The 25,174-nt window shown below is 40.3% G+C and overlaps 2 protein-coding genes across 44 annotated transcripts in view; one reads left to right on the top strand and one right to left on the bottom strand.

Annotated features, from left to right (window-relative positions):
* LOC5573626 (Down syndrome cell adhesion molecule-like protein Dscam2) overlaps nucleotides 1-4,291 on the bottom strand; it is a 302,956-nt gene extending 298,665 nt beyond the window's left edge. For all 43 annotated transcript variants that reach the window (XM_021849888.1, XM_021849886.1, XM_021849890.1 and 40 more), the window contains exons 1-2: nucleotides 4,118-4,291; nucleotides 3,323-3,861 (exon numbers count right to left, since the gene is read on the bottom strand). In XM_021849888.1, the coding sequence (XP_021705580.1) occupies nucleotides 3,323-3,410 (88 nt within the window). In that variant the 5' untranslated portion in view covers nucleotides 3,411-3,861; nucleotides 4,118-4,291. The remainder of the gene's footprint in view (nucleotides 1-3,322; nucleotides 3,862-4,117) is intronic.
* A 7,471-nt stretch (nucleotides 4,292-11,762) lies between these two features.
* Nucleotides 11,763-15,443, top strand: LOC5573627 (kinesin-like protein costa). The gene is made up of 2 exons (XM_001660904.2): nucleotides 11,763-11,890; nucleotides 11,947-15,443. The coding sequence occupies exon 2, from the start codon at nucleotides 11,958-11,960 to the stop codon at nucleotides 15,090-15,092; it is 3,135 nt and encodes a 1,044-aa protein (XP_001660954.2). The 5' UTR covers nucleotides 11,763-11,890; nucleotides 11,947-11,957; the 3' UTR covers nucleotides 15,093-15,443.
* Nucleotides 15,444-25,174: the final 9,731 nt, after the last annotated feature.

Genomic DNA, 25,174 nt, shown 5'->3' on the forward strand with positions numbered 1-25,174 from the left:
GTTCAGTACTATTGAAAATGTCGTTACTTACTTATATCATGGCTCCTGAAGCCGAAAAAAAGCCAAACGTTTACAAGTCCTTTACTTTTTGAGTTATTTTAAAATTAAAACACCTCGGACTACAGAATACGTCTAAAGTTAGGCAATTGCCTAAGGGAATTCTGCATTCTCAACAGTAATTCGTTAATGTTGTCTAATTGAGCAAACTTGTGAAAGTTTTGACAACGGAATCGTTTTAAGCGATGCTATTTTTAGTGAGAACCGCATTTTCCTTGTTCATATTATTTGCTGAACTTATGTGAGACATGAATCTTCGGTAGTGTCATCCTAACCATTGTTGTTTCAAAAAGTTGACAATTTTACGCATAAGGTAAACATCTTCACTTTCATTAGCTTCTGAATATGAAAAAGAGAAGCACCATTCATGATTTGGAAATATTGCATCAATATATGATGATACGAACTTTTTACGAGATGAGTCATTCCGATCAATGTTACCCCGCTGATCAATGATACCCCGGATTACGGTACATAGAAGATTTCGAAAGAATCCTCAGCAGTTGCTCCAGAATTTTATCAACATTTCTTCTAAGTATGCATTAAAAGATCAGTCCAGAAATTCCTTCGATGTTTTTTGATGGTTTTGTTTTTAATAATATCACAAGGAATTTGAAAAAAAAATCACCATGGGACTCCGGAAGTATCTTTTCTTAAATGATTGATTTCAATAATTATTTGGAATTCTTACAAACATTCCGCCATTCTGGGAGTTTTAAAATTGCTCAAGGATATCTAAAATGTTTATTAATGGCACCTCCAGGATATTCTGTCCTAGTTTTTCGTGAAGTTTCTTCAGGCCTTCAACTTATTAAGGTTCTTTTTACAGATTCATGCGACACTTCCTCCCAATATGCATGCATTCTTAAGTATATCGTCAATAAATGATAAGTTGCTCCTGATTTTTTTCTAGGATTGTATCATGAATAGCTCGAAGAATTCCTACAAAAATCTTACATTTTCTTCTAGGAAATTAAAAACATTTGTTCAGAGATATCTCTGAAAACTTCTCCAAGAAAAATCATAGCGTTTACACGAAAAACATTTCTTAATTTCATCTCTGGATTTTTTATTTACACTATTCACAATCTAAGAGAATTTCTTGAGTAATTAAAATTTACACATGAGGAATATAAATATTTCATTACTTTGAAATTTTGAGCTTACCTAGAGCACAAAGACACTACATATAACAAATATAATAGTAATCTTCCAGTAGTTTCTCTTAGCACAACTCTTGGATTCGCCAAAGTGTTTCACAAGGAAATTAAAAGATATCACAGAAATTTACTTATAGGTAAAAAAATATTTCTGAATGTTGCTAGGACACCTGCAAATTGTTAATTATAGTCACAAAATTTTGAACGAATTTCTGATGAACTATTAATGAAATTCGTGAAGCAATTTGTAAAAAAAAGAGAACAAAAAACTTTGAAACAGCATATAGAGGAATTTCTTGTTAAATTTCCGATGGAATACATCAAGTAGTACTCAACAAATTCCATGAAAAAAAGATCGCAATCCCTATAAAATATCCGGTGGGATTCCTTAAATATTTTTTGAAAATATTGTTTTTTGTTTTACTATGTTTTATAAACAAAATATGTTTGCAAAAGTTTTGCCAATTTTATTGACTTTCTGTGAGTAGTCAAGACGATTGGCGAATAATAGTTTGATTATGTTTCGGAAAATTTTAAAATTTAATTATTTAATTGATTTTGACTTGATGTCGTTTAAATGATGTACAATTTGTCAAGATTCTAATAGAAACCATTTTCCCTACATTTTCATCACAATTAAAGTTATCTGGCAAACGCCTATTTTGAGCTTTCAAAATTTAATCACACATTTTATTTGTTAATATTGATTTCCAGATCAGAATATCAGGCAAATTCCGGAAAAAAAACAGTAACAAAAAGATATTGACATCCAGAAAAAAAATCTAGCACAAATCTAAACATAATTTTATGGAATCTCTAATAGAATTTTCAAAAGATTTCTAGCGAAGTTCCTGAAAAATTTTGAATGTTTTTTGGGTGACCATTCATGGAATTGAATCATAATGAGGACGTTGAAGAATAATTAAAATTTTGTAAATCATTTGAAGTGAAGTTGCTGGAAAAATATCTAGCGAGAATTTCACAATGATAAAAAGCTAACTGAAGTTGCCGATTATGGTAACACCACAGAATTGGAAAACGCCTTGTTGCCATAATTCAATTATTGTTTCCCATTTAATTGCAGGTTCATTAGAATGTATCATTATCGCTGACAAACTAATTTTCGATCCAAGGCTCAGTGTTCCAAGGTTGGCTAGAGTTAGCAAATTATTTATGCAAGCAGCCCGCCATTAAAGTATTGTATTCTAATAAAAATTGTATATGGTTTTTCATAAAAATGCTGTAAAAAACGATATAAACTGCTTTGATTTTGATTTACTTATGTGTTTATACAAAGGCTCATGCGCCATAAAGCAAACGGAGCTGAATTCATTTGAAATTTTATGACAATCCATACACAAATAACATTTCTGTGTGTCTCAAGGATCAAATCATGTGTCTCCAGTAAATTTGGGATGCCGTTCCAGCACATCACAATTATTTGAATTTCAGATTTCATATGAAATATATACAATGATTTATCAACCTTTTGAGCAATGAACTATGTGAATAAGTAATCTTTACACATGTAATTACGTGCTCACTAAACCAAGTATTGGAACACTAAGTTGAATGTGTTGAACATTTGAATCATCCAAAAAAAAAGTTTAGCATCACCTCAAAAACCATAAAATTTACAATGCTATGTCTCGAGATTCTTACGATTTGCGAAGGAGTGATCGTTAGCAAAGTTGTTCAGCTAATCAAGGACATCCGGAAAGCAAACAGTTTAGTCCAAAATTTATATTACGAAAAAAGAAAAGTTTGTGTAGCTAATCGACAAAGGGTTCATGCTAACAAATGTAGTGACGAACCATCCATAGTTTGATGGAAAATTACATAAACGTAATGTTATCACGATAAAAATGTTCAATCATAAGCATGAAACGAGCTCACCAGTTGGTAATCCATCCAAGACTGAACACGAATATCTTTTTGCACTACTCCAAACAAAAAACATCAAAACCAAAAGGGAATCAAACAAACTGGAATCAGGGATATACTTGAAGAGTAATTTCAGAGAGGGCCTTCAATAACATTCCGTTTGTCGGATCACATGAGCCGCAGACTAAGGTTGAGCTTGATTGAGAACCACTGATACGTACCATTGAGGCAATTGAGTCCACTTAGCAGAACCATCCACACTAGTGCGAACATTGTCGCCGTATTTCCACCACCACGGCACCGGGCCATCGCAGAATCTGACGCTTGTTTCCCCTGCCTGTTCACTTGATCCAATTAAATTATTCCGAGATCTTTCTCTTCACTGCTTAAGCTTAACTCCCAAACGACAACACTTTACACTACCTTTTCGTTATTATTTCTCTTGATTCTTCGATGCACACAAACACACAATCCGTCTGGACGTATTTCACTGATTATTTCCCCCAAAATGGAACACCAAGAGATGGATATTTCCTGTGGATATTCTTCCAGAACCAGGACACGTTAACGCGGAACTCAACGACGGCGACGAAACCCGAACACGACGGTTCTACGGATGCGCGACGCACGCGACGACGGCCGTAGGGTGTGGAAAAACAGACGTCGACGGTTCCCCTTTATCCTTGCAACGGGCTGACAGATAAAGGTGCTTCCGCGAGCCACCCCCCAGAAATCCTTTCGATTGGGGTGCCCCCAAATCCTGGAATAAAACACAGAAAAACGACCCGTTAGTAAGCGAAATACGCAACTACACCACTGAAAACATGAAAAATTCCTCCCACAATCTCAAAAAACTGTATTTTTTCCCCGGAAAAATCCCATTCTGATTTATTGATCCGAGGGAGGAAAATTTTTCACCTCCCATTCACTTCACGCAGGACATGATTTTCCATGATGGACGCACATCCCCATCTAAAACCCAAAAGAAAAATCGCTTTTTCCCCAGGAAAACTTACCTTGCGCGACTCCCCGTAAGCAAATTACACTACTCGCGACCCTTACCGAGCACAATTAGCAAAATTCACAACAATTTGTACTATTTTTCACCAGGAAAATTCAATCCAAAACGCGACGCACGGACTCAACACTTCCGATCTGCTGCGACGGACTCCAGCATCTATTTACGGTCTGTCTGTCAGAAGCGTCCTGTCCCAACATAACGGCTGGTGGTGTGCGTGAAAGCTGGAAAAGTGTTGCGTAGCCGAGGGACAGGCCAGTTGGCGGGGTGTTGCATCCAGCATGATGCTACTGTTGCACAAGGTGCTCGATTTATGATGCATTTATGCTGGTTTCCATTACACACTGAAGGTAAAATTATGCTTTGAATTGAACATTTTTTTCCAATGAAATAAAATTTAGAGTTCCCGGTCAAGAACTCATTCACAAATTTCATAACGTTGAAGAGGGTGGCTGGGTTTCCTCATGATGTTACAACTCATACAAATTTTGTAGAATATTCATACAAAAAGCGTTACGCTGGGGTGGGTGGACCAATGTTCATTTTTGGTGTTATGAAATATGTGAATAAACCTTTGTGAACGCTTTTCAGCCGAAACTCTACACTCAGGCAAATGGACTATCGATAAGCATAGGAATCCCTTATGAAAATTCGCCACAAGGAATCGGGTTGAAATTCATAAATTTGCCTTATGAAACCGAAATTTGAAAACAAAAATAGTTTTCGCGGCAACCTGGAATCGTACCAAGGACCTTGCGATCGATAGGCTCGTGCGTACACCCCGCGCCTATCGACGCCTTGGTGAGGAGGGATGCTAAAACGATACATAAAGCGTTCGTATTGCGAAAATCGTTCCATCTTTCATAAGGCAAAATGTATGAATTTCGATAGTCCAGTTCGCTGCGTGTAGGATTTTTCATCCCAACTAACACTTTTAGCACAGACAAACAGACGTAACAAATTTCTTCAAAATCCATCGCCCATTTTACACCATCATCATCTGGTGAGCATGTTGCACGAAAAGGTATTTCGTGCAACAAGACCGGCAGATGGCGGTAGTGTGAAACGTCAAACGGAAATAAAAACGATGCGCGCGCCTCTGGTTGTGAGACTTGTAACATAACGAATTTGAAATGATCGTTAAATGAGTGGTCGATGGAAATTTCGTCAGTGTTACGTCTATTTGTCTGTGCTTTTAGTGTCTTATCTCGGAAAGATGAGGATTAGGAAATATTTTGCACGGTCAGTGGTGGAAAGCATCATGTCGTTTACGCAAAATGAACCAATATTAAGCAGGATCTACGCTCACATGCTCACGAACCAGCGATTTGATCACAGATTCTCAAGGATGGAAATCTAGTGATCATGATAAAACAAATGATGCATCGTGGTTGTTCTTTATCATGCGATCATAGCAACAACGATAAACCCTTAGTCGTCAAGCCATCACAACAAACTTCGCTCCACGAAAAATAAATCGCTCGGCATGTGTGCTAACGATCAATTGTTCGCAAACCGAATTCATAAATTTTGGAAGATTTTCACGCTTTCACTCTGCGATATGATTTCTAGCATACCATGTTTGATCCTAAAGTCAATCGTGCATGGAATGTGAGAAAGTTTATCCGTGAATTTTAAACTGATTCGCATTAATCGCAATTTGTTACAATATCCGACAAACCCTTTGTGCTACGACAAACAGTTTATCGGATGCTCGATATATCTATGATTAGCGCGCGTGGTGAGGTGTTGAAATCATGTTGCTACAAGAGCGATGGCCCTCTTGGACCGTTCAAATACCGTGTTGTTTGTCGTTAGAGCTGATTTTTTTTCATCCTTGCATATTCTTGTATTCGAGAACCAGGAAAAAAACAAAAGTAAAAAAAGCGTGATTGCTGGATGAGCAAAGTTTGCTCATGGCCGTTCTTTTTTCCGTTCATAGCTATTTATGTGAATAATTAGGTGGATTATGATTATAAAAGATAGATTACAAACTAATATACGACAGAATTGAGAAAATTGACCGATATATGGTAGATGAAAAAAAACGAATTTAGTACTATACCATTTAATTCCACTAGAGTTTTTATCCTTTGACAGATACGCGTATTTCGACCTCAACTGTAAGGCCGTCTTCAATGTCGTGTACTAGACTCGACTTAGGTATATGGTGTTATTATAGAAATATCATAGGGAATCGGATGCGTGAGTGCATGTCAAAATAAATTAATGCGATGCCCTCTACAGTATTTGTTTTCGGGCGACCGTGAGCAAAAAAAACAAGAACGCAATCGCACTAAAGGAACGATCGTTGCGGTAGCATTTTTCTGTAGTGCATGAACAGACTCTGTTCACTGTTTTGCACCACTGTGCACAGTTCGAAACAACTAGAAGCGGATTTTTGGGATATTTGCGTTTTTTTTTTTTTTGAGGAACATGCAAAGAAAACCGAACAAAGCGGAATAACCTGATGGATCTCAAATTGTTGAATTTTGATGGTTTTGTTTTGCTGCGGATTTTCTTTCAAATAAAACTAAACATAAAATCACGAGAAAATCAATGTAATGCAATCATTGCAGGCAATGTTCGCACAAAAATCCCCTCTTCCTGTTCTTTCTCCTTGTCCTGCTTGTTCTTTGTAAAAAGCTGCGTTAACTTAAACCAGGAGCTCATTCGCGTTGAAAAAACCTGAAAACTCCTTCAAAATTTTGAGCGCTCTGAAACGGATAGATACGGATAGCAACGGTTTGCTACGGTTCGAAATAGTTAGCAAGGATATCAAACGAGAAACGAAATTTCTAAGGGGTTGGAAGAGGGTTTTAGGAAAAAAACCGGCACTGCCATTGAAATGGTGACATGAGTGAAATGGAAGCTTTTTTTGAGCTTTGATTTGTAATGCCCAATTTGGTAATAAATGAGCCCAAAGTGTTGCGCTCAAACCAACGGGGGTACCCAATATTTTGTAATCTTTCAAAGTAGACCCTACCTGAAAAAAATATAAAATTTTCAAACCCAAACCCGACCCTAACCTGTCAGGTTTGGAAACCCGAGACCCGATTATCTATAGGCCTTTGCATGTGACAGATCCGCGTTTGCATTTGTTTACATCGGTGGAGGACCGGTGTATATAAGGGGCTGTCATTTCCATAGAAGAACTGTCAAAGTGCTCCCAAATCAGCTGATTTGAAAAGTCTTGTGAAAAGGTCTATAGAAGGTAGCTCTAAGCTCAGGGGCCCATATAGCCGTAGCGGTAAACGCGCAGCTATTTAGCATGACCAAGCTGAGAAGCAGGCTCTGTCCCAGTGGGAACGTAATGCCAGAAAGAAGAAGAAGAAGGTAGCTCTAAGAGTGATGAGATTACTGTACAGCGGGGGTTTTCTGGTTGGAACACGATTGCCTTCCATCAGCGAATCCGACCCGTTAGTTGGAATGACTGACAGCTGGTGAAAATGCTCCAGACCAACGCATCTGGAGAGCAAATCGTCACGAAACGCACATATACATTCACATTTGTTCTATATATGGAGACTTCAATGCTACGGTACTCAGACGTTAAAGTCAGTTTGACATCTTGTAGAGACGAGACTTGGTTGGTTAGTGGTGTAATTAACAATGATATATTTATTAGAGTTCCTTATCAAATTACTAATCATGGACTACTAGGATCCTACATCTCTCCCTTCTTTTATAGTGTTATAGTTTTGTCTTATTTATAAATACGTGATACAGAATTCCAACAAACTGGTTTCTCAATTAGCAAGCCAGACTATCTGTCAACTTTAGTTTGGTAGATCTCTGGTCATAGTTAGTTATCTGAAAAACAAAACAAAACGTGAGTGCAGAGTACTTCTTTATGATAAAATGCTTTATGTTATTATTGTAGTTCGACGATTCCATCTTGTTGTCCATCTTCTAGTTTTCCATTGTTGCACCTTCATGTGTGCCATAGTCATTATTGTTCATACTAAGTTCTTTCTTCTTTTTTCCCGATACAGATGTATTGTTTTGACAATTTCTTGCATTATACTTTCTCTCCTTTTCCCTGTTTCATATGGCCTTTGTTTGTTTGTCTTGAAAGTAGCAAATACCTTCTTCTTTGCAGTCGCAAATCGATTTTGTTATTCTTGAAATATTTTCCTGTCTCTGTAGAAATCAATTAAATAATTGAAGTGATTAATAAAACCAAATGTGATTAACAATGTTTCAAACCAGCCATTGAGATTCATCCTGAGGATCGCCTCTAGGTCTCAATCTGGTACTTGAGATTCATCCCGCGAGGATCGCCTCCGGGTCTCACAATGGTGTACTCTCATCCCTTAAGTTGGGTTCCACCTACTCTAGAGAATCATCCTGAGGTTCGCCTCTAGGTCTCATAGAGCTACTTATTTCCCGCGAGGATCGCCTCCGGGTTTCTGCGTACTTCATCCCTTTGTCTGGGTTTCACTATCCTTGTAGATCAGTGAATTTGATCCCAACAACAGGGTTCCGCTTAATCTCAAAGGGTCGCCTTTGGATCTATCCTGCGTACTTCATCCCTTTGTCTGGGTTCCACTGTCGTCATTGACAAGTGTACTTAATCCCAACAACAGGGTTCCGCTTACTCTCAAAGGATCGCGTTTGGAGCTTTCCTGTGTACTTCGTCGAAGACAAACTTGCCCTTTAAATACTTTTTTTTATTTATATTCATTATCAATTCCATTTGACTTTTCTCGTCAACCAAGCCTGAATTAAGTGACCCAAGTCACAGTACTATATAATTTTCATATCTTCCTCTACCGTGATGCATCAATACCCGGACGCTTAATCTATTGTGCATAATTTCACCAAATTAAACATGTTCCAAGACAAAATCCTCCAATGAGTATGAATGGTTACATAAATAGTAGTTCAAACATAATTATTCCGTTAAAAATTTCTTGCAAACTTGAAGTTTCCACACGAAAACTATAAAAATAACAACGTAAGGAAAATATTTAAATTCGGACACGTGTTTTAGATTTCCGAACACTTATAAATTAAATCTCGAACATTTTCACTTGTTTTTCCAATATATTATGATCAAATTTGGCACAAACTAAACTTTATCGCCAATATTAGTTACTTTGAAATGAACAACGTACGTTTAAATACGTTCAGCTAAAGTCGCATCGCGTTTACATGATTTCTGATTTTCTGAAATAAATATTTGTCTCATTGGGATTTACTCAAGCAAACTCGCAAAATGTTTATTGCTTCATTCGTAATGAATTGCTGTGGCTTATAATACATGTTCCATACTTGATTCCACTGGCTCTCACAGAAAAATATGATTCAAATGAACAATAATAACGACTTGCAAATTTCTTCGAAACATAAAATGCAGAAACTCATTCCTGGAAAGTCTGTTTTATCGTTTTATAAAATCTGACAATGTAATTTCCACTATTTCTGCTTGCAGTTTTATCATAACTTACCAAATCTGCCTAAGTTGTACAATGATCTTGGGTGGTTAAAGTTACAGTTCACTGTTCAATATGCAATAGTATAATTGGTGTTTCAATTTATAAATTATTGAAAAATACTGAAGTGTTCAGATTTTAACCCTGTCTAGATTTTGATTCATTACGGTATATAATATCAACTGATGAAAAATTTAAAACACCACGTTTTTAGTTTCAAAGATTTAGTGTATTTTATAAGTTAGTCCACCTCACACCTCTCTTGTTCATATTTATTCCCAAGTTAACTTAATCACTGTTTATCTAAATAGATAGTTAGTCATAAATTTCATTTTAAACATGTTTGTTCCTCATGATTTGTGAAAACAATTCTCTATAAATTATAATTTTGTCTGTGTTATAATCATATTCTTCTTGTTTGGACAAATAGTGTCGATATCTCTCGCAGCGATATTTTAGGTATACAGTGGTACCATAAAAAGAAGATCGAATGGTTGGCCAGTTTGCTTTTAACTATTGAAGAAGCAAGTAATTTCAATTCATCGTTCTTCGATTAAGTTTATTCTGGAGCCAGCTTACCAAATATTGCCTTATCGGAGATAATCACACTGGATAAAAGTAAGATATAGAATAATGACAAACCAGGTCGAGCACTAGTTAAAATAATATTAAATTGTAGACTTTGTAGACAAAACCTGAATGTTCATATATACTGATGGATCTTCTACATTTTTATTATGGCAATATTCCTTATTGAAAATAGAAAAATAAGGATTTCCAAACACAATACTTGAGCAATAGTTTTAGTTTTCTAAGCATTTTTTTTTTAGCAAGTATGCTAATAATTTGTACAATTCAATGTAAGCAGTTTTCAAATGGTATTTGAGCCAACTCCATAACTCTATTTAAATTCGAAAACTATTGCTTATGATTTTTTTAGACTTACATTTATGGACAGAACTTACCATACGAAAGTTGTATGCTGCATTTCATTAGTACACTCATAAGTCAATTACCATCAAAATTTCTCATTTTGTTCCTAATTTGTCGCTACGCTGTAGTATTCCTCCTCTCTGAATCCTGATACAGCGTCTTTTCCTGAGCTTGTAATGTTGTTCAGTTTGGATGAAACTCTGAATATACTTGATCCTGTTGAAAGCGTATACTGCACTCAGTGTTCCGTGGCATTCTTGTTTCCTCGGTATGGTGAAAGATATCGGCATATAATCTTTTCCAATTTTACTCTTCGTCGCCATTTTGTAGAGACGAGACTTGGTTGGTTAGTGGTGTAATTAACAATGATATATTTATTAGAGTTCCCTTGACACTACTAATCATGGACTACTAAGATCCTACACATCTTCTCTTGACATTCGAGTGCTTTTAAGTTGGATTTTTTCCAATCAGCGAACATCCAACCATCGAGTCATTCCATGTAGCGGACCTCCAACGAGCGAATCCCCACTGTATAGTTGTTGCGAACATTACAAGCAACGCAAATATTTTTACTCGGGTACCGCAGGCACCCGACGCCGAACTTGTCGCAGCCACGTGAGCAGCCGACGCACCCGCAATCGTAGCAAGCGGGAAAATTCAAATAAAATCTGTAGAAGTGAAAAAATTGTCCGAGAAGAAGAAAGCATTTCGCAAAGTGTAAAGCTTTGTACAATATTTTAATAAAATTAGTTTTAGTCAGTATAAATGCGTTTTAGTCATACTTCCGCCAAGTTAAGAGGTTAACTGTTCGAGTCGAATGAGTGGTTTGTTCCGTGGAAAATATCTCGTTTGTATCACGTGTTTGAAGTGCTGCATATCGTGGAACCTGGCTGTAGCCAACTCTGGTGCTCCTCTCCTCCAAAAACCAATTATCGTGATTCTGTGTCCGTCTAAAGGAAAACAAGCTATCGGTCGATTCCGGACGAGCTACGCTGTAACAATAGTCGTAGATAGCATTTTAAATGTATAAAAAATAGCAAATTCAAGCACACCCACTTCGCACATTTGACGACAGAAATTTGTCCTAGGATTGAAATTTGTGAATAATTGTTTTAGCCAATAACTACATATCACACGACCATTGTGCAATGTGCAATGTTTGTCACGACGTATGCTCTGCGACATGTTTCCCACGCTGATGCAACACAGAGGTGGATGTTGTTATGATACAGAACATAAACCGAGCACCCATCGCTGGACTCGTTGCTCCTCCCCCCACCCCCTGCAACAACAGCATAAAATTTATTGACAGAAGAAAATCGAAAAACTGCGCTGCAGCAAAAACAACAAACGATATTTTGCATCAAGCTTTCTCCGACGAATTACAACTGCAAATGGTGAGTTTCTTGTAGAATTCGAGGATAAACCTTTGGTAAAACGGTCCCTCTTTCAGCTCCACCCGCAATGGACATCCCGCTGAAGGTGGTGGCGAAGCTTTCCGCCCCGGAGAAGCCAGATGCCGTGCTTGATGAAAAAGAAGAAGAGGAAGAGGATGTGGTGGCAGCCGGAGGTCGCAAGTTCCGCTTCTCGCGTGTCTTCCGCGGCGAAATGGATCCTCGGGAGATCTACGCGGAAACGGTGGCCGGCGTGACGGAATCGGTGCTGGAGGGGTACGACTTTTCGATTGTTTCGTTTGGGGATCGGGAAAGTGCCAAGAGTTTCACGCTCTATGCGAATGGGGCCTGCGAGGGAATCGTGCTGTGCTTCGTGAGGGATCTGTTCTGCCAGCTGGGAGGGCACCCGGAGCGGATGTATTCGGTGGGGGTGGCCTGGACGGAGATTACGAGCGATGGAGACGTGGTGGACTTGCTGGGAGTTGCGCTGATGCAGTGCTTCACGATTGAGGAGATTTACGGGTTGTTGAGCCTGGGACTGCACAACCGGAATCCGGACAATCACAATATACTGAGTTTGATCCTGGAGCAGCAGTGGACGGCGTTGAATGGGCTGAATCAACATCGCCAGTCGACGATCAGCTTCTGCGATTTGTGCGGCACGGAGAGGGAAATGGTGGAGGGGAAAAGCGTTCTGAAGGATTCCGGATTGAGGAAGCTGGAGGACATTGTCCACAAGAGGAGCGACGATTACAATGAATCGATTCTGACGGCTTTCCTGAAGGATTCCTTCGGGGGAAGGGCTCAGACGTTGATGCTTCTCTGCATCAAGGACGTGGAAGGAGAGAACGGATTGAGGAATCTAGAGTTTGGAGACAAGGCGCAGGAAATAGTGAATCACGTGGTGATGAATACGTTTTCGGATAACAATGTTCCGGCTGTGGCACTGAATGAGGATCTCGCAGCGGGAATCGTGCAGCCTAATTACGATGGCCTGTACTTTGCCTCGCAACAGTGGTCTAAGCTGCTGAAGAATGCCGAGAGTTTGTTCAACAAGATATTCAACACTTGCGAGCTCAGTCAGCAGGAGCGAAGCCAAATCGAAGAATGGCTCTACCTGAAAGCGGAATGCGACGATTGTTTCAGCTCGACCGACATCAGTATTACTGCTGGGAATCCCCCGGCGAGGGTTTGTCTTGGCCCCATAGAGGAAATCGACGAAGGAGACGATACGCTGCAAAGCAGTGGCAAAGTCAATACAAGCGAGCAGTGCAATTCGGACAATGAAAGCGATTCGGACATCTGCACGCATCTGACGGACATGACCGATCGAATTCAGGGCTATATGAAGAACTTCCAAGTCAAAACGAACAACATAATCAACGAAAAGTACAAAGACTTCTTCCAGGCGCACCCGAAGATGATCGACGACATGAACGAGGAAATCCGTCAGCAGGAGAAGAAGAAACAACTGGCTCCGGTGCACAATCCGGCCAGGAGGAAGTCCATCTACGACACGGAATCCATCAGTAGCAATGAACTCTCGTTGATGTCCCAACTCAGAAGCAATTCTACAACATCCTTAGCTCCCACTCCAACCGTGAACAGCAAACGATTGGATACCCTCAACAACAACCTTCGCATTACGGTGGCAGGAATCGACTCCCTGCACGCCCAAATCGAAGAAATCCGACGCACGATTTCGCTCAAGCAAAAGTACATCACGGATCTGATCGAGAACAGCGAAACGCGCTCCGTAGCCAAGTCGCGCTTCAACAAGAAGAAACGCAATCTAGAGGACGAGTACGAAAAGGCGAAGAAACAACTCACGCGAGCCGTCGTCAACGGCGCAGACAAGAAGGAAATAAACCATCTCAAAGGGAAGACCTCCCAACTTGAACAGAGACTGAAGGACCTGGACTCGATTCGGTACATCGCCGGCGAGTCGGGTCACAAGAAGAAGAAACTACAACAATCGATCAAAGACTCGCACAAGCAGCTGGAGGTGCTGCAGAAGATGCTCAAGAAGGAGCTGGACAAGAAGGAATCGATCGAGAAGGAGATCGAAGTGGCCCGGAAGGAGAAAACGTCGAAAGTCAGTGCCATTCAGGAGATTAGCGAAGGCAAGAGTAAGATAAGGAACATGAACGAAAGAATCTCACATATCGAACACGTGCTGAAGGAGAAATCGAGCAATCTCAAGAAGTACGTTAACAAAAAGTCTGAGAAGGATTCGCTGCGACAGGAGATTATCAATCTCCGAAGGACGCGGGATCATCTGCTGGAGCAGCGGTGCAATTTGGATAAGAAGATACGCGAAGACAAAATGCCATCGTTCGACGAGGAACGAAAGCTGGTCGAATGCGACGAAGCCATCGAAGCGATTGACGCCGCTATCGAGATGAAGAATGAACTCATTTGTGGCCGGAAGAGCATCGATACGGATGAAAGTCTCCAGCGTGAAAAGGGCGAACAGATGTTGATGGCCCGGCTGAACAAACTTTCCACCGACGAGATGCGAACGTTGCTGTACAAGTACTTCCAGAAGGTGGTTGATCTCAAAGAGAACAGCAAGAAGCTAGAAGTGCAGTTCATCAGCTTGGAGCGAGAGCGGGATACCTGGGAGTGGCAGGAGAAGATCCTGACCAACGCCATCCGGCAAACCCGTCTAGAAAAAGAGCGCTCGATAATCGCCCTCCAGAAGCAGCACGAGACCAAATTGAATCTCATGTTGCGTCATTTTGCCGCCGACACGTCGGCTTCCATCAGCAGTTCCATCCCGGACAACGCGCTGCATCCCTACTCGCCGACCAGCGATCTGGTCCTAAGCCCAGGATCCAGTCGCTACCATCATCACCACCTGGCCGCGCTGGACTCCGACTCGGAACCGGCCTCGCACTCGCACAGCAAACATCTGGCCGCCCATTTCAAAGCCAATGTGGCCGCGGCGGCGTCCACGGTACAACCGCTGGCCGCTACCAGTGCCACCGCAGCCGCCGTTGTCGAGAAGGACCGCAGCAAGAACAAACTGTTCTCGAAGCTGCAGGTGCTCACGCGCTACCACAACGACAAGCGCAAAATCTTCGCACAAACGGACATCCCGCAGCAGAATCTGAAACAGCTGCAGATATCGTCCCGGCCCTCGCTGACCAAGGTGACCCGCGAGAAGAACAAAATCATCATCCAGAACGACGGTCGCAAGTAATCTACTTTCTCTTCGTGAATACTCTCTATTTCTTATACCCAATGCATTGAGATGATCTCTAACGTTATAACTTGATACACCTCCAGAACAAAAATAGGATTCGTTAGGATTTGTGACTGTGTCGTGGCCAATCGATGAAATTTAGGACAAACAATGTTATATGTAGTCGTTATTCTAGCTAACTAGGAACTTGGTACTATTATACCACGATGACCCTCTCTGTACCACCAAAACCTCTCTCTATACCTGCGTGTGTACTTGTGTGACCTTATATACTTATTGTGCATTTAAATAGATGTTCGGCTACCGCCTTGAGTGGTAGCGATTTACACCTATAGTGTCCCGCGATAATCCGGTGATGACGTGTTGATCATTGATCCGAAACATGCCCTTTGGTTGATATGGTTCTTTGGGTTCAATATCGGTGGCACTCTTGGTGTTGAATTAGGCTGCTAGATTATCATATTAGGCGATTTTCTTCTATTGCCTTCACAGTTTTCCGATAATTCTTAATTAGCTTCCAGATGCAACTGACTTACAACTTACGGCAGTATACCACTAAAATAAGAACTTCTAAACTACGAGGGGAGGCTTATTGGTCGAGTGACTACAGTTTCTGCTAGGTAAGCAGGAGTTTATGACTGTTTGGGCAAGTCAGGAGTTAATCATCGATGTTAACTTCCTTTTCCCGATCAGCCTAGATAGCCGTGTAGTTTCGGTAGCGGTTGTTTCAATTGGCTAAGAATTAACACTACGAAATGCCTGTTCCGGTGGTAAAAGTCCACCTCACAGGAGCCAATTATGGATACTGGCAGCGCACGACTAAGGACAAGTAACGGTATATGTACTGGATAATATGTTTTGAGGCTGACAGCGGCGACATTCTACTACCTTAATGTTATACTAGTTAATGCATGCGCACACCCCTGCGCTCGGAAATTAGTTATACTGCAAGTTGATACGTCAACGATCGGGTTTTAATCGGGCCTCGATCTGCGATCGAGTGGTCGACGTAAAACAGAACTTGAAATATAAATTCAGTTGATTTCTAGACACCTAACTAACAGCAAGTGATTATTTTCAGTTGTCAGCCACCGCTCGTAGACATCGGACGCGTTCTATTTCGACGGTTTCTTTTCAAGTTTGTTTTTCGATATGAGTATCGAGCGTAAGAATACTTTGGTGGTCGATTTTGGTATCTTACCTGTGCGACCAGACGTACCCAAGATACACGAGTTTTTGGAGAAGGAAGTCCAACTCCAACTGTCGGAAGTTGAAAACATTCAGCTGAACAGTATACGGAATTGTGTGTTCATCGAAGTTAAAGATAGTGAGATCGCTGCTCGCTATCAGAAGCATCACAACAATAGACATATCATTTACCACGGGGACAAAGGCTTTAAAATCCCAGTGTATGTAGAGAGTGAATCTGTGCCAGTGCGTGTTCTCGATCTACCACCGGCGATGAAGCACACCACGGTAATCGACTTCTTATCGCAATACGGTGAAGTCAAGTCCGTCACTAGGGAGCGCTGGAAGAACTTTTTTCCTGGCGTATACAACGGCGTCCGTATTTTGCACATGAAGCTAAAACATCAAATTCCTTCATTCGTGACCATTTCGGGACATCTAACGACAATTTCGTACCCCGGGCAGCGGAAGACCTGCAGGTGGTGCGAAAGAGACGCTCATCCCGGGCAGAAGTGCAATACTACTATCACCAAAAATCAAACTCCGTCTACATCAACCACAGCCCAAACAGTTCCTCCAAGCAGCGAGAAAGATTCCCTGCTCAACCCTGACCACTTCCCTCCACTCAACCAAACCGTGCCAGAACCATCATCAACAAAGCAAAATGAACCTCAAACCGTACCTACAACACGAGACGATAAACAGCAGAAAATATCCACTGGAAAGAACGAGAACGACAACAACGACAATGACGGGGACGACAGCACGTCATCGGACGGCATTGATGCATCCAACAAGCGGCGGCGGTCAGCCAGACTGGCGAATGAACGTAAAAAATTGTGTTCAAGCCAGGCTTCTCTGGACAGCTGTCAATCAAGCGTTGATAGTCGTCCTAAGAGAAATGGTATTTCTTCGGGCAAAAATAGTCCAAATGATGTAATTAATATTAATCTTAATTAAGATTTTAATTGTTATTATGAAAAAAAAATGAGATTCGGCTCCGTATGCTCTCGGGCGCATGAGCCTACCAAATAAAGCTTAAGGAAAAAAAAAAAAAAAAAAAGTGATTATTTAGTGCCTTCATATCACCGCTCTTCACCTCGGAACTCAAGTCCTATTATTCTCCTTAAACAACTTCTTTCGGGCTTCAACTGTTCGACGGGTTTGACTATTAAAATAACCGATCCAATAATTCAAAAGCGGCGACGAGAAAAGAAGAATTAGTGCGTGAGTAGGTTACCTCGAGCGTCGATTCTTTGAATTTGGGCAGTACACCGCCATCGCAGAAACAACATTTGGCAGCCAACCCAACATCAGCTCTCACGGTAGGAAACGCAACACAGAAGTGGCCAGATATCTTTCCTTGAAACAGAAACGAGTCGTATAGTTGCTGTATTGGGAAATTAAGGAGTAACGTGAGTTTATTAGTAGAAAAAGTGTGCAAAGGCGCAATAGTTTGAAAATACTATTTCAGCGATTGGCGTGGCGTTACCATCTATTATTTCTCTATTCCATTGTTTCAGCGTTCGGGGCGATATACAATAACTAGTGAAGGGCTTTTGTTGAGCGCTAAATAGAATTGCATTGATTCCTATAGGGTGACCAGCTCATTCAACCCTTTGGTGACATAATTGTATTTATCAAGAATTTTTTTTTACTGGATTTTATTTTCACATACAAATACGACAGACTATTAAGAGTGTTTCCTTTTATTATTTTCGACCAAATTAGGGTGCGAAGAAGTACTAAATAGTGATCCTATCACTCCCAGGTCTGCAAGCTGCATAGGACTTACATCGCAAGCATAGTTCGTTTTTTTTCCATTCGAATTCCCCGATTGCGGAGAAAACGGAACGAACGGCCAAATTGGCGTTATACCTACGGGACCGTAGGAGGTCTAAACTATCAGCATCAAGGTCGACTAAGGTCGTTGCCTAGAAAAGGATTTATTCCGGTAAGTCAACCATTTTATTTGATACCATTGAAAAATCTAAAAGGAGCGGACATTTTCGCAATTTCAGTAAACCTCAGAAATCTAATTCCATTATTTCCTTCTTTTTGTTGTTTTTCTTTTGTTGCAATTTTTAATATTTTTGTCATTGCCCTTTTGGATTCATTCCATTGAACAATAGTCCAAATAATTTCACGTTGCGTTATACTATTTTTCTATTACTGAAGATTTGAGTCTCAACAAATAGCTCTACATTATGAGCACAAATATGGCTTTTACAATTGAGCCTTACAGGCGAGGTGCTTCTTTCAACGATTGGTACACACGTCTGAAGTATTTCTTTCGTGTGAACAACGTTTAAGAAGAGGATAAAATGGCCTATTTTATCACCTTAAGTGGACCTACAATGTTTGAGGAAATTAAGCTACTTTATCCGGCTGGTAATTTTGAAGAAGCTACTTTTGAAGACTTGATTTCTAAGCTTAAGAATCGCTTGGATAAAATTTAACCTGACCTCGTACAACGCTATAAATTTAGCACTAGGGTACAAAACCTTGGGAAACCACAGAGGATTTTGTGTTAGCTTTGAAACTTCAAGCCGAATTTTGTGGCTTCAATAACTTTAAAGAAATTGCTATTTTGGATAGACTTATTGCGGGGCTTAAGGACAAAACTTTGAGACAACGTCTCCTAGGGGAGGAGAAGCTAACTCTAACAAACGCTGAGAAGATTATTGCAACATGGGAGGTAGCAAGAGCTAATGCGGGAGCAACTGATGAGCAACATAATGGGAGTACCGGGCAAGTTGCGGCTATTCAAAATGAAACGAGTGGGCATTTTGGAAGAGTGTACGGAAGGCTGAGGCAGACATTAGACTTAGCGGATCAATATAGGCAGCAAGAAGTCAATAGGGGAGCCGGAAGCAGCCGAGGATCCGTGAAAAGTCGATTGGGTACGAAGCCATATGTAGGGCAACAAGTACAGAGGCAGTACAGCACGAAAACGGTTAATTTCAGACAGGACGGAGGAAATTTCAGGAGACAAAGGCCAGACTATTCGCAGATGATTTGTAATTTCTGTGGAATGAAAGGACACATAAAGAAAAAATGTTTCAAACTCAAAAATATGGAAAGGGATGCCATTAATCTTGTCGAATCTTACAGGCCTGGTCCTTCGGCCGACAGGCACATCAATGAACTAATGGAACGATTGAGAGCAGATGATTCTGAGAGCGAAGAGAGTGACACAGGTGATCTACTATGTATGTTAGTGTCGTCTATTAACAAAATTAGCAACCCTTGTCTAATCAATGTGAACGTGGAAGGTAAAGACCTTGAAATGGAGATAAACTGTGGCTCTTCTGTTTCAGTAATTAGTAAAAGTAGATTTTTGTCTAAATTCGACGTTCCGTTACGTAAGTACGGAAATCAGTTGATAGTTGTAAATGGTGCCAAGCTCAAAATTGAAGGAGAGGCAAAGGTCTCAGTACAACTTAAAGGCAGAGAAGAGTGGTTACAACTATTGGTTCTTGATTGCGAAAATGATTTTTAGCCGTTACTAGGTCGGACGTGGCTAGATGTATTCTACCCTAATTGGAGAAACTTTTTCTCAGATTCCTTGAGGGTAAATAATTTAAATGACAATTCCAGCAATATTACAGTAGAAGACATGAAGAAAAGATTTAGTAAAGTTTTTGAAAAAGATTTTGGCCAACCAATTAACGGATTTAAGGCAGAATTAGTTCTGAAAGACGAGACACCCATTTTCAAAAAGGCCTATGAGGTTCCCTATAGATTGAGGGATAGAGTTGCCGAGTATTTAGACAAATTAGAGAAACAGAAGGTGATTACACCGATTGATAATAGCGAATGGGCATCACCTATTATCATAGTTTTAAAAAAGAATAACGATTTTCGATTAGTTATTGACTGTAAGGTATCAATCAACAAATCGATATTACCCAATACATATCCTTTACCTACAGCACAAGATGTTTTTGCGAATTTATCTGGATGTAATGTATTTTGCGCTCTTTATTTGGAAGGGGCATATACACAATTAGAACTGACGGAGAGGTCCAGGAAATTTGTTGTAATAAATACCATGAAAGGTTTATACATTTATAATAGGCTCCCCCAAGGCGCTTCTTCAAGTGCATCTATATTCCAACAAGTGATGGACAAGGTTTTACATGGCATAGAGAATATTTTTTGTTATCTGGATGACGTATTGATCGCTGGTAAAAACATAGACGAATGTAGGAAGAAGTTAGAACTAGTGGTAGACAAGGCTAACATTAAAGTTAATTTTGAAAAATGTAAATTTTTTGTATCTGAACTTGTTCATCTAGGGCATGTTATATCCAAGGATGGGTTGATGCCCTGTCCAGATAAAATCTCTACGATTGAGAAAGCAAAAGCTCCTAAAAATAAGTCACAACTTAAATCGTATCTAGGTTTGCTTAACTATTATCATAAATTCATACCACATTTATCGGCAAAGTTGTATTATCTGTATAATTTATTGAAAAATAATGTAAAATACGTGTGGGATGATAACTGTCAAAAAGCATTTGAAGTAAGGCGCTATTGATTAACACAATTTTTTTGGAATTTTATGATCCACACAAGGCGATTGTGGTGATTTCAGATGCGTCAAGCTATGGCTTAGGGGGATTGATTGCCCACGTAGTCGATGGTATAGAAAAACCGATCAGTTTTACATCCTTTTCGTTAAATGATGTACAGAAAAAGTACCCCATTTTACACTTAGAAGCTTTAGCTTTAGTGTGCACCATCAAAAAATTTCACAAATATTTATATGGGCAACACTTTATCGTGTATACTGACCATAAGCCACTTGTTGGAATTTTTGGTAAAGAGGGTAAAAACTATATTTATGTCACTAGGATCCAACGTTTTATTTTGGATTTGTCGATATACGATTTTGATATTGTGTATAGACCATCAAATAAGTTAGGAAACGGTGATTTTTGCTCTAGATTTCCATTACAGCGGGAAGTTCCTGATGAATTAGACAAAGACGCAATAAAAAGCATAAATTTTAGTAAAACATTACCAATTGATGCAGCTGTTATTGCTGAGTCAACTAAAAATGATGAATACTTGCAGAAAATCAAAGAATTTATGCATCAAGGGTAGAGAAAAAATTCGCAGATGTTTTTGCCAACTAGGAAGATTTAGAAATTTTAGACGATTGTCTCCTTTATAAAGACAGAGTGATTATACCAGCCATTCATCAAAAACATATTTTGGAGCTTTTACATGGAAATCATGCGGGAATAGTTAAAATGAAACAGCTAGCCAGAAATATGGTTTACTGGTTCGGAATTAACAATGATATAGAATAATATGTAAATAGCTGCATCGCCTGCAATAGTATGGTCATTTCCCATAAACCCAAAGAAATATCCAACTGGATACCAACAACCAGGCCGTTTAGTAGGGTTCACATAGACTTTTTCTTTTTCGAGCACCGTACTTTCCTACTAATGGTCGACAGTTACTCTAAATGGGTAGAAATCGAGTGGATGAAGCAAGGCACAGATTGTTGTAAAGTTTTGCAGAGATTGGTAGCGTTTTTCGCTAGATTTGGTCTCCCAGATGTTCTAGTATCGGACAATGGTCCTCCTTTCAACTCCCATGGTTTTATCAGTTTTCTCGAGAGGCAAGGCATCAAGGTGATGAAAAGTCTGCCTTATAACCCCTCTAGCAACGGACAGGCCGAGAGACTGGTTAGGACCGTAAAAGAAGTCCTAAAAAGATTTTTGTTAGAGCCTCGGATTGCGGAGTTAGGTCTGGAAGACCAGATAAATCTCTTTTTGATAAACTTTAGGAACAACAATATAACGAGTGATGGATACTTTCCATCTGAGAGAATATTTGCTTATAAACCACCCAGACAACCAGAAATCGCATGAAAGTTCACGTTATAACTCGTTTATTCATACTAATTATATCAAACTCGCAAAACACCGTGGATAAACTCGTCAAATTGATGAGTTTCCTCGCATAAAACACTTTTTTTCTGAGTTCATTTGCACATTTTGTTTCGCCTCGTACACTCGTACAAAGTAAGTCGAATCAATTCGTAGCAGCTGTCAAATCAACATTTGTTATCATAAGTTAAGTCGCTTAAGATCACAGGTTAGTTCGGTGGAATATTTAAACACTCGCATTGTATGTTATTATTCATCACATAATATATGCACGCATATCGCCTCCACTTTTGTACGTAGAAAGCCTTTTCGCGACATCTTATAAGTGAAACTTTGCACATACAAAGCCTCCAGGTGATTTCGTTATGCATACATTTTGGTTGTCTGGGCAAAGACGCTTTTGGGTTCAGTAAACCCGAAAAATCATTACAAAAAACAGCTAACTATACCGCAGCCAGAGGATGAACTCATCCAACTATACTCAGGCGGGAAAATCCCAAGGCATTCTAATGATGCATTGGATAATCTGATGGCTGGGGATGAAGTGTGGTACAGAACCAACAAACCTCACAGTCAAACCAGATGGGTCAAAGCCTCTTTTAGTAAAAAGTACTCTCAAAATGTTACCTGGAAACGTGGCCGCAATGGCTCACCGCAGTCAGCTTAAGCGATGCAAAGCGGATATCGAGTGGTCCTTGCCAAACGTGGTGTTGAGGAAGCTGCGAGATGACGAGTTACCCGACCAGGAACTAGAGGGAACAACGAGAGTTGACGAGAAGCGAATAGATGACGATCCCGGACTATCGGAGCCGACTCCAAAGGGAGGTGTCCGCAGCAAGAAGAGAAAGTTACCAACTCAAGAGATTGGATTTCAGGGTGTCCGGCGGTCTAAGCGTACCAAGAAGGAAAAACGAGATGTTGAATACTGTTACGAGTTCTGATCCTGGTTCCGAAAATTTGTTCATCATAGAACTTTCGAATCGTTTATTTAAAATATTAATTAAGTTATGTTGAATTTGATCCAAAAAATATTTTTAATCCAAATTGGCTAAGGCCAACATTCCAACTGAAAGGGGGGAGAATTGTTATACTAGTTCATGCATGCGCACACCCCTGCGCTCGGAAATTAGTTATACTGCAAGTTGATACGTCAACGATCGGGTTTTAATCGGCCCTCGATCTGCGATCGAGTGGTCGACGTAAAACAGAACTTGAAATATAAATTCAGTTGACTTCTAGACACCTAACTAACAGCAAGTGATTATTTAGTGCCTTCATATCACCGTGCTTCACCTCGGAACTCAAGTCCTATTATTCTCCTTAACTACTTCTTTCGGGCTTCAACTGTTCGACGGGTTTGACTATTAAAATAACCGATCCAACAATTCAAAACTTAAAGTTCAACGTTCCGCCATCGTAACCATCGTCATTATCGACACTTCAAAAGCAGTTTTTCTGTTCAAAACTGAAAATTATTCGATGAAAATTATTCGAAAAAACTGCCTTCTTAGAGTACGTTCCAAATCCGTCGCCTGATTGTTCCAACTGGGCAGGAGTAGGCTCAGATGCCATTACCTGACCTGCGCCGGTCCGGCTCTGAACATAGTACCCCATAAAGGACTATGTCAACCCTAGCATGGCCTTCCTGCTTGCCTAGATAATCATGGGATCGTAAAGGCGACTATTCTAGCGGCTCTTAGGTGGACCAGCAACCGGCTAAGGCTCCCGCCAAGGAAGGAGGCGACCAACATCAACTTTAGTGAAAACGGTGTGGGCAAAAGCCTAGATACTGTGACGACGGCAGGCACTGGCCGCTCCAGTGCAACAAGTGAGGTGACCGATGGCCCGGGACTAATCAAGGCCATGAATCACAAAAGGGAGTACCTCCATAAAATGCAGGTAGCTGCTGAGCAACTTGATGTCATCATCGAGTTTGTTAAAAGCAAAAGCAATATCAGCAAAGACTTGAAAACAAGTCTACTGAAATTGCGACAATCAGTCCTAGCTGCAAAGCAGGAGTACGAGAAAGACAAGGAACAACTTAAAAAGGTTGAAGGCAAAAAAGACACTAAGTCGTATCAGACCTAAGTGTTTTTCTTCACAGGCAACGCGAATATATCTGTTGATATCATTCGATACGCGATGCGAAAAAGGGGACCTTCCGAGGATGAATACGTGGCGAAAAGACGTATGGTTGCTAAGGGAAAAGTGACCTACGCGACCGTCCTCCAGAGCGGAAAAGCTGGAATGACCCAAGCCCCGCGATCAAGAGGACATGGCAACAAAGGAGAAGCCATCACCAAGCCAAAGGCCAAAAAACCAAGAAAAAAGAGCCAATGGATAACCCGAACTAGGTAGTGCATTAGACTGATGCAAATTTTGAAGTTTTTGCTCCCCTATGCTTAAACGGTGTCAATTATGATGAAAATCATTCTCCCAAAATTTAAATAGATTTTGAAGAAATTTGGTTGTGCACAAGCCATTTGAAGTTTCTATGGAAATTACTATGGAAAAGACCAACCTTTTGTGTTCAGTCCTCTAACCGCTCGTAATAATAATTTATGGAAAAGTGAACAAACTCTAGGGGGCCCAGATAGCCGTAGCGGTAAACGCGCAGCTATTCAGCAAGACCAAGCTGAGGGTCGTGGGTTCGAATCCCACCGGTCGAGGATCTTTTCGGGTTGGAAATTTTCTCGACTTCCCAGGGCATAGAGTATATTCGTACCTGCCACACGATATACGCATGCAAAAATGGTCATTGGCATAGTAAGCTCTCAGTTAATAACTGTGGAAGTGCTCATAAGAACACTAAGCTGAGAAGCAGGCTCTGTCCCAGTAGGGACGTAACGCCAGAAAGAAGAAGAAGAATGAACAAACTCTACTCATGTGAAATCTTCCCAGCTACAACTTTGCCGAAGACCACATTTTGGTGGGACTTAAGGATAATTTGTTATTATTGATAACAAAGTCTAAATCATGCTG

The sequence above is a fragment of the Aedes aegypti genome, chromosome 3, assembly GCF_002204515.2.
Source record: "Aedes aegypti strain LVP_AGWG chromosome 3, AaegL5.0 Primary Assembly, whole genome shotgun sequence".
Classification (NCBI taxonomy): Eukaryota; Metazoa; Arthropoda; class Insecta; order Diptera; family Culicidae; genus Aedes; species Aedes aegypti.

Bases quoted from the DNA above. Each gene is read 5' to 3' on its own strand.
- LOC5573627 (XM_001660904.2), top strand. From the start codon at position 11,958: ATGGACATCCCGCTGAAGGTGGTGGCGAAGCTTTCCGCCCCGGAGAAG.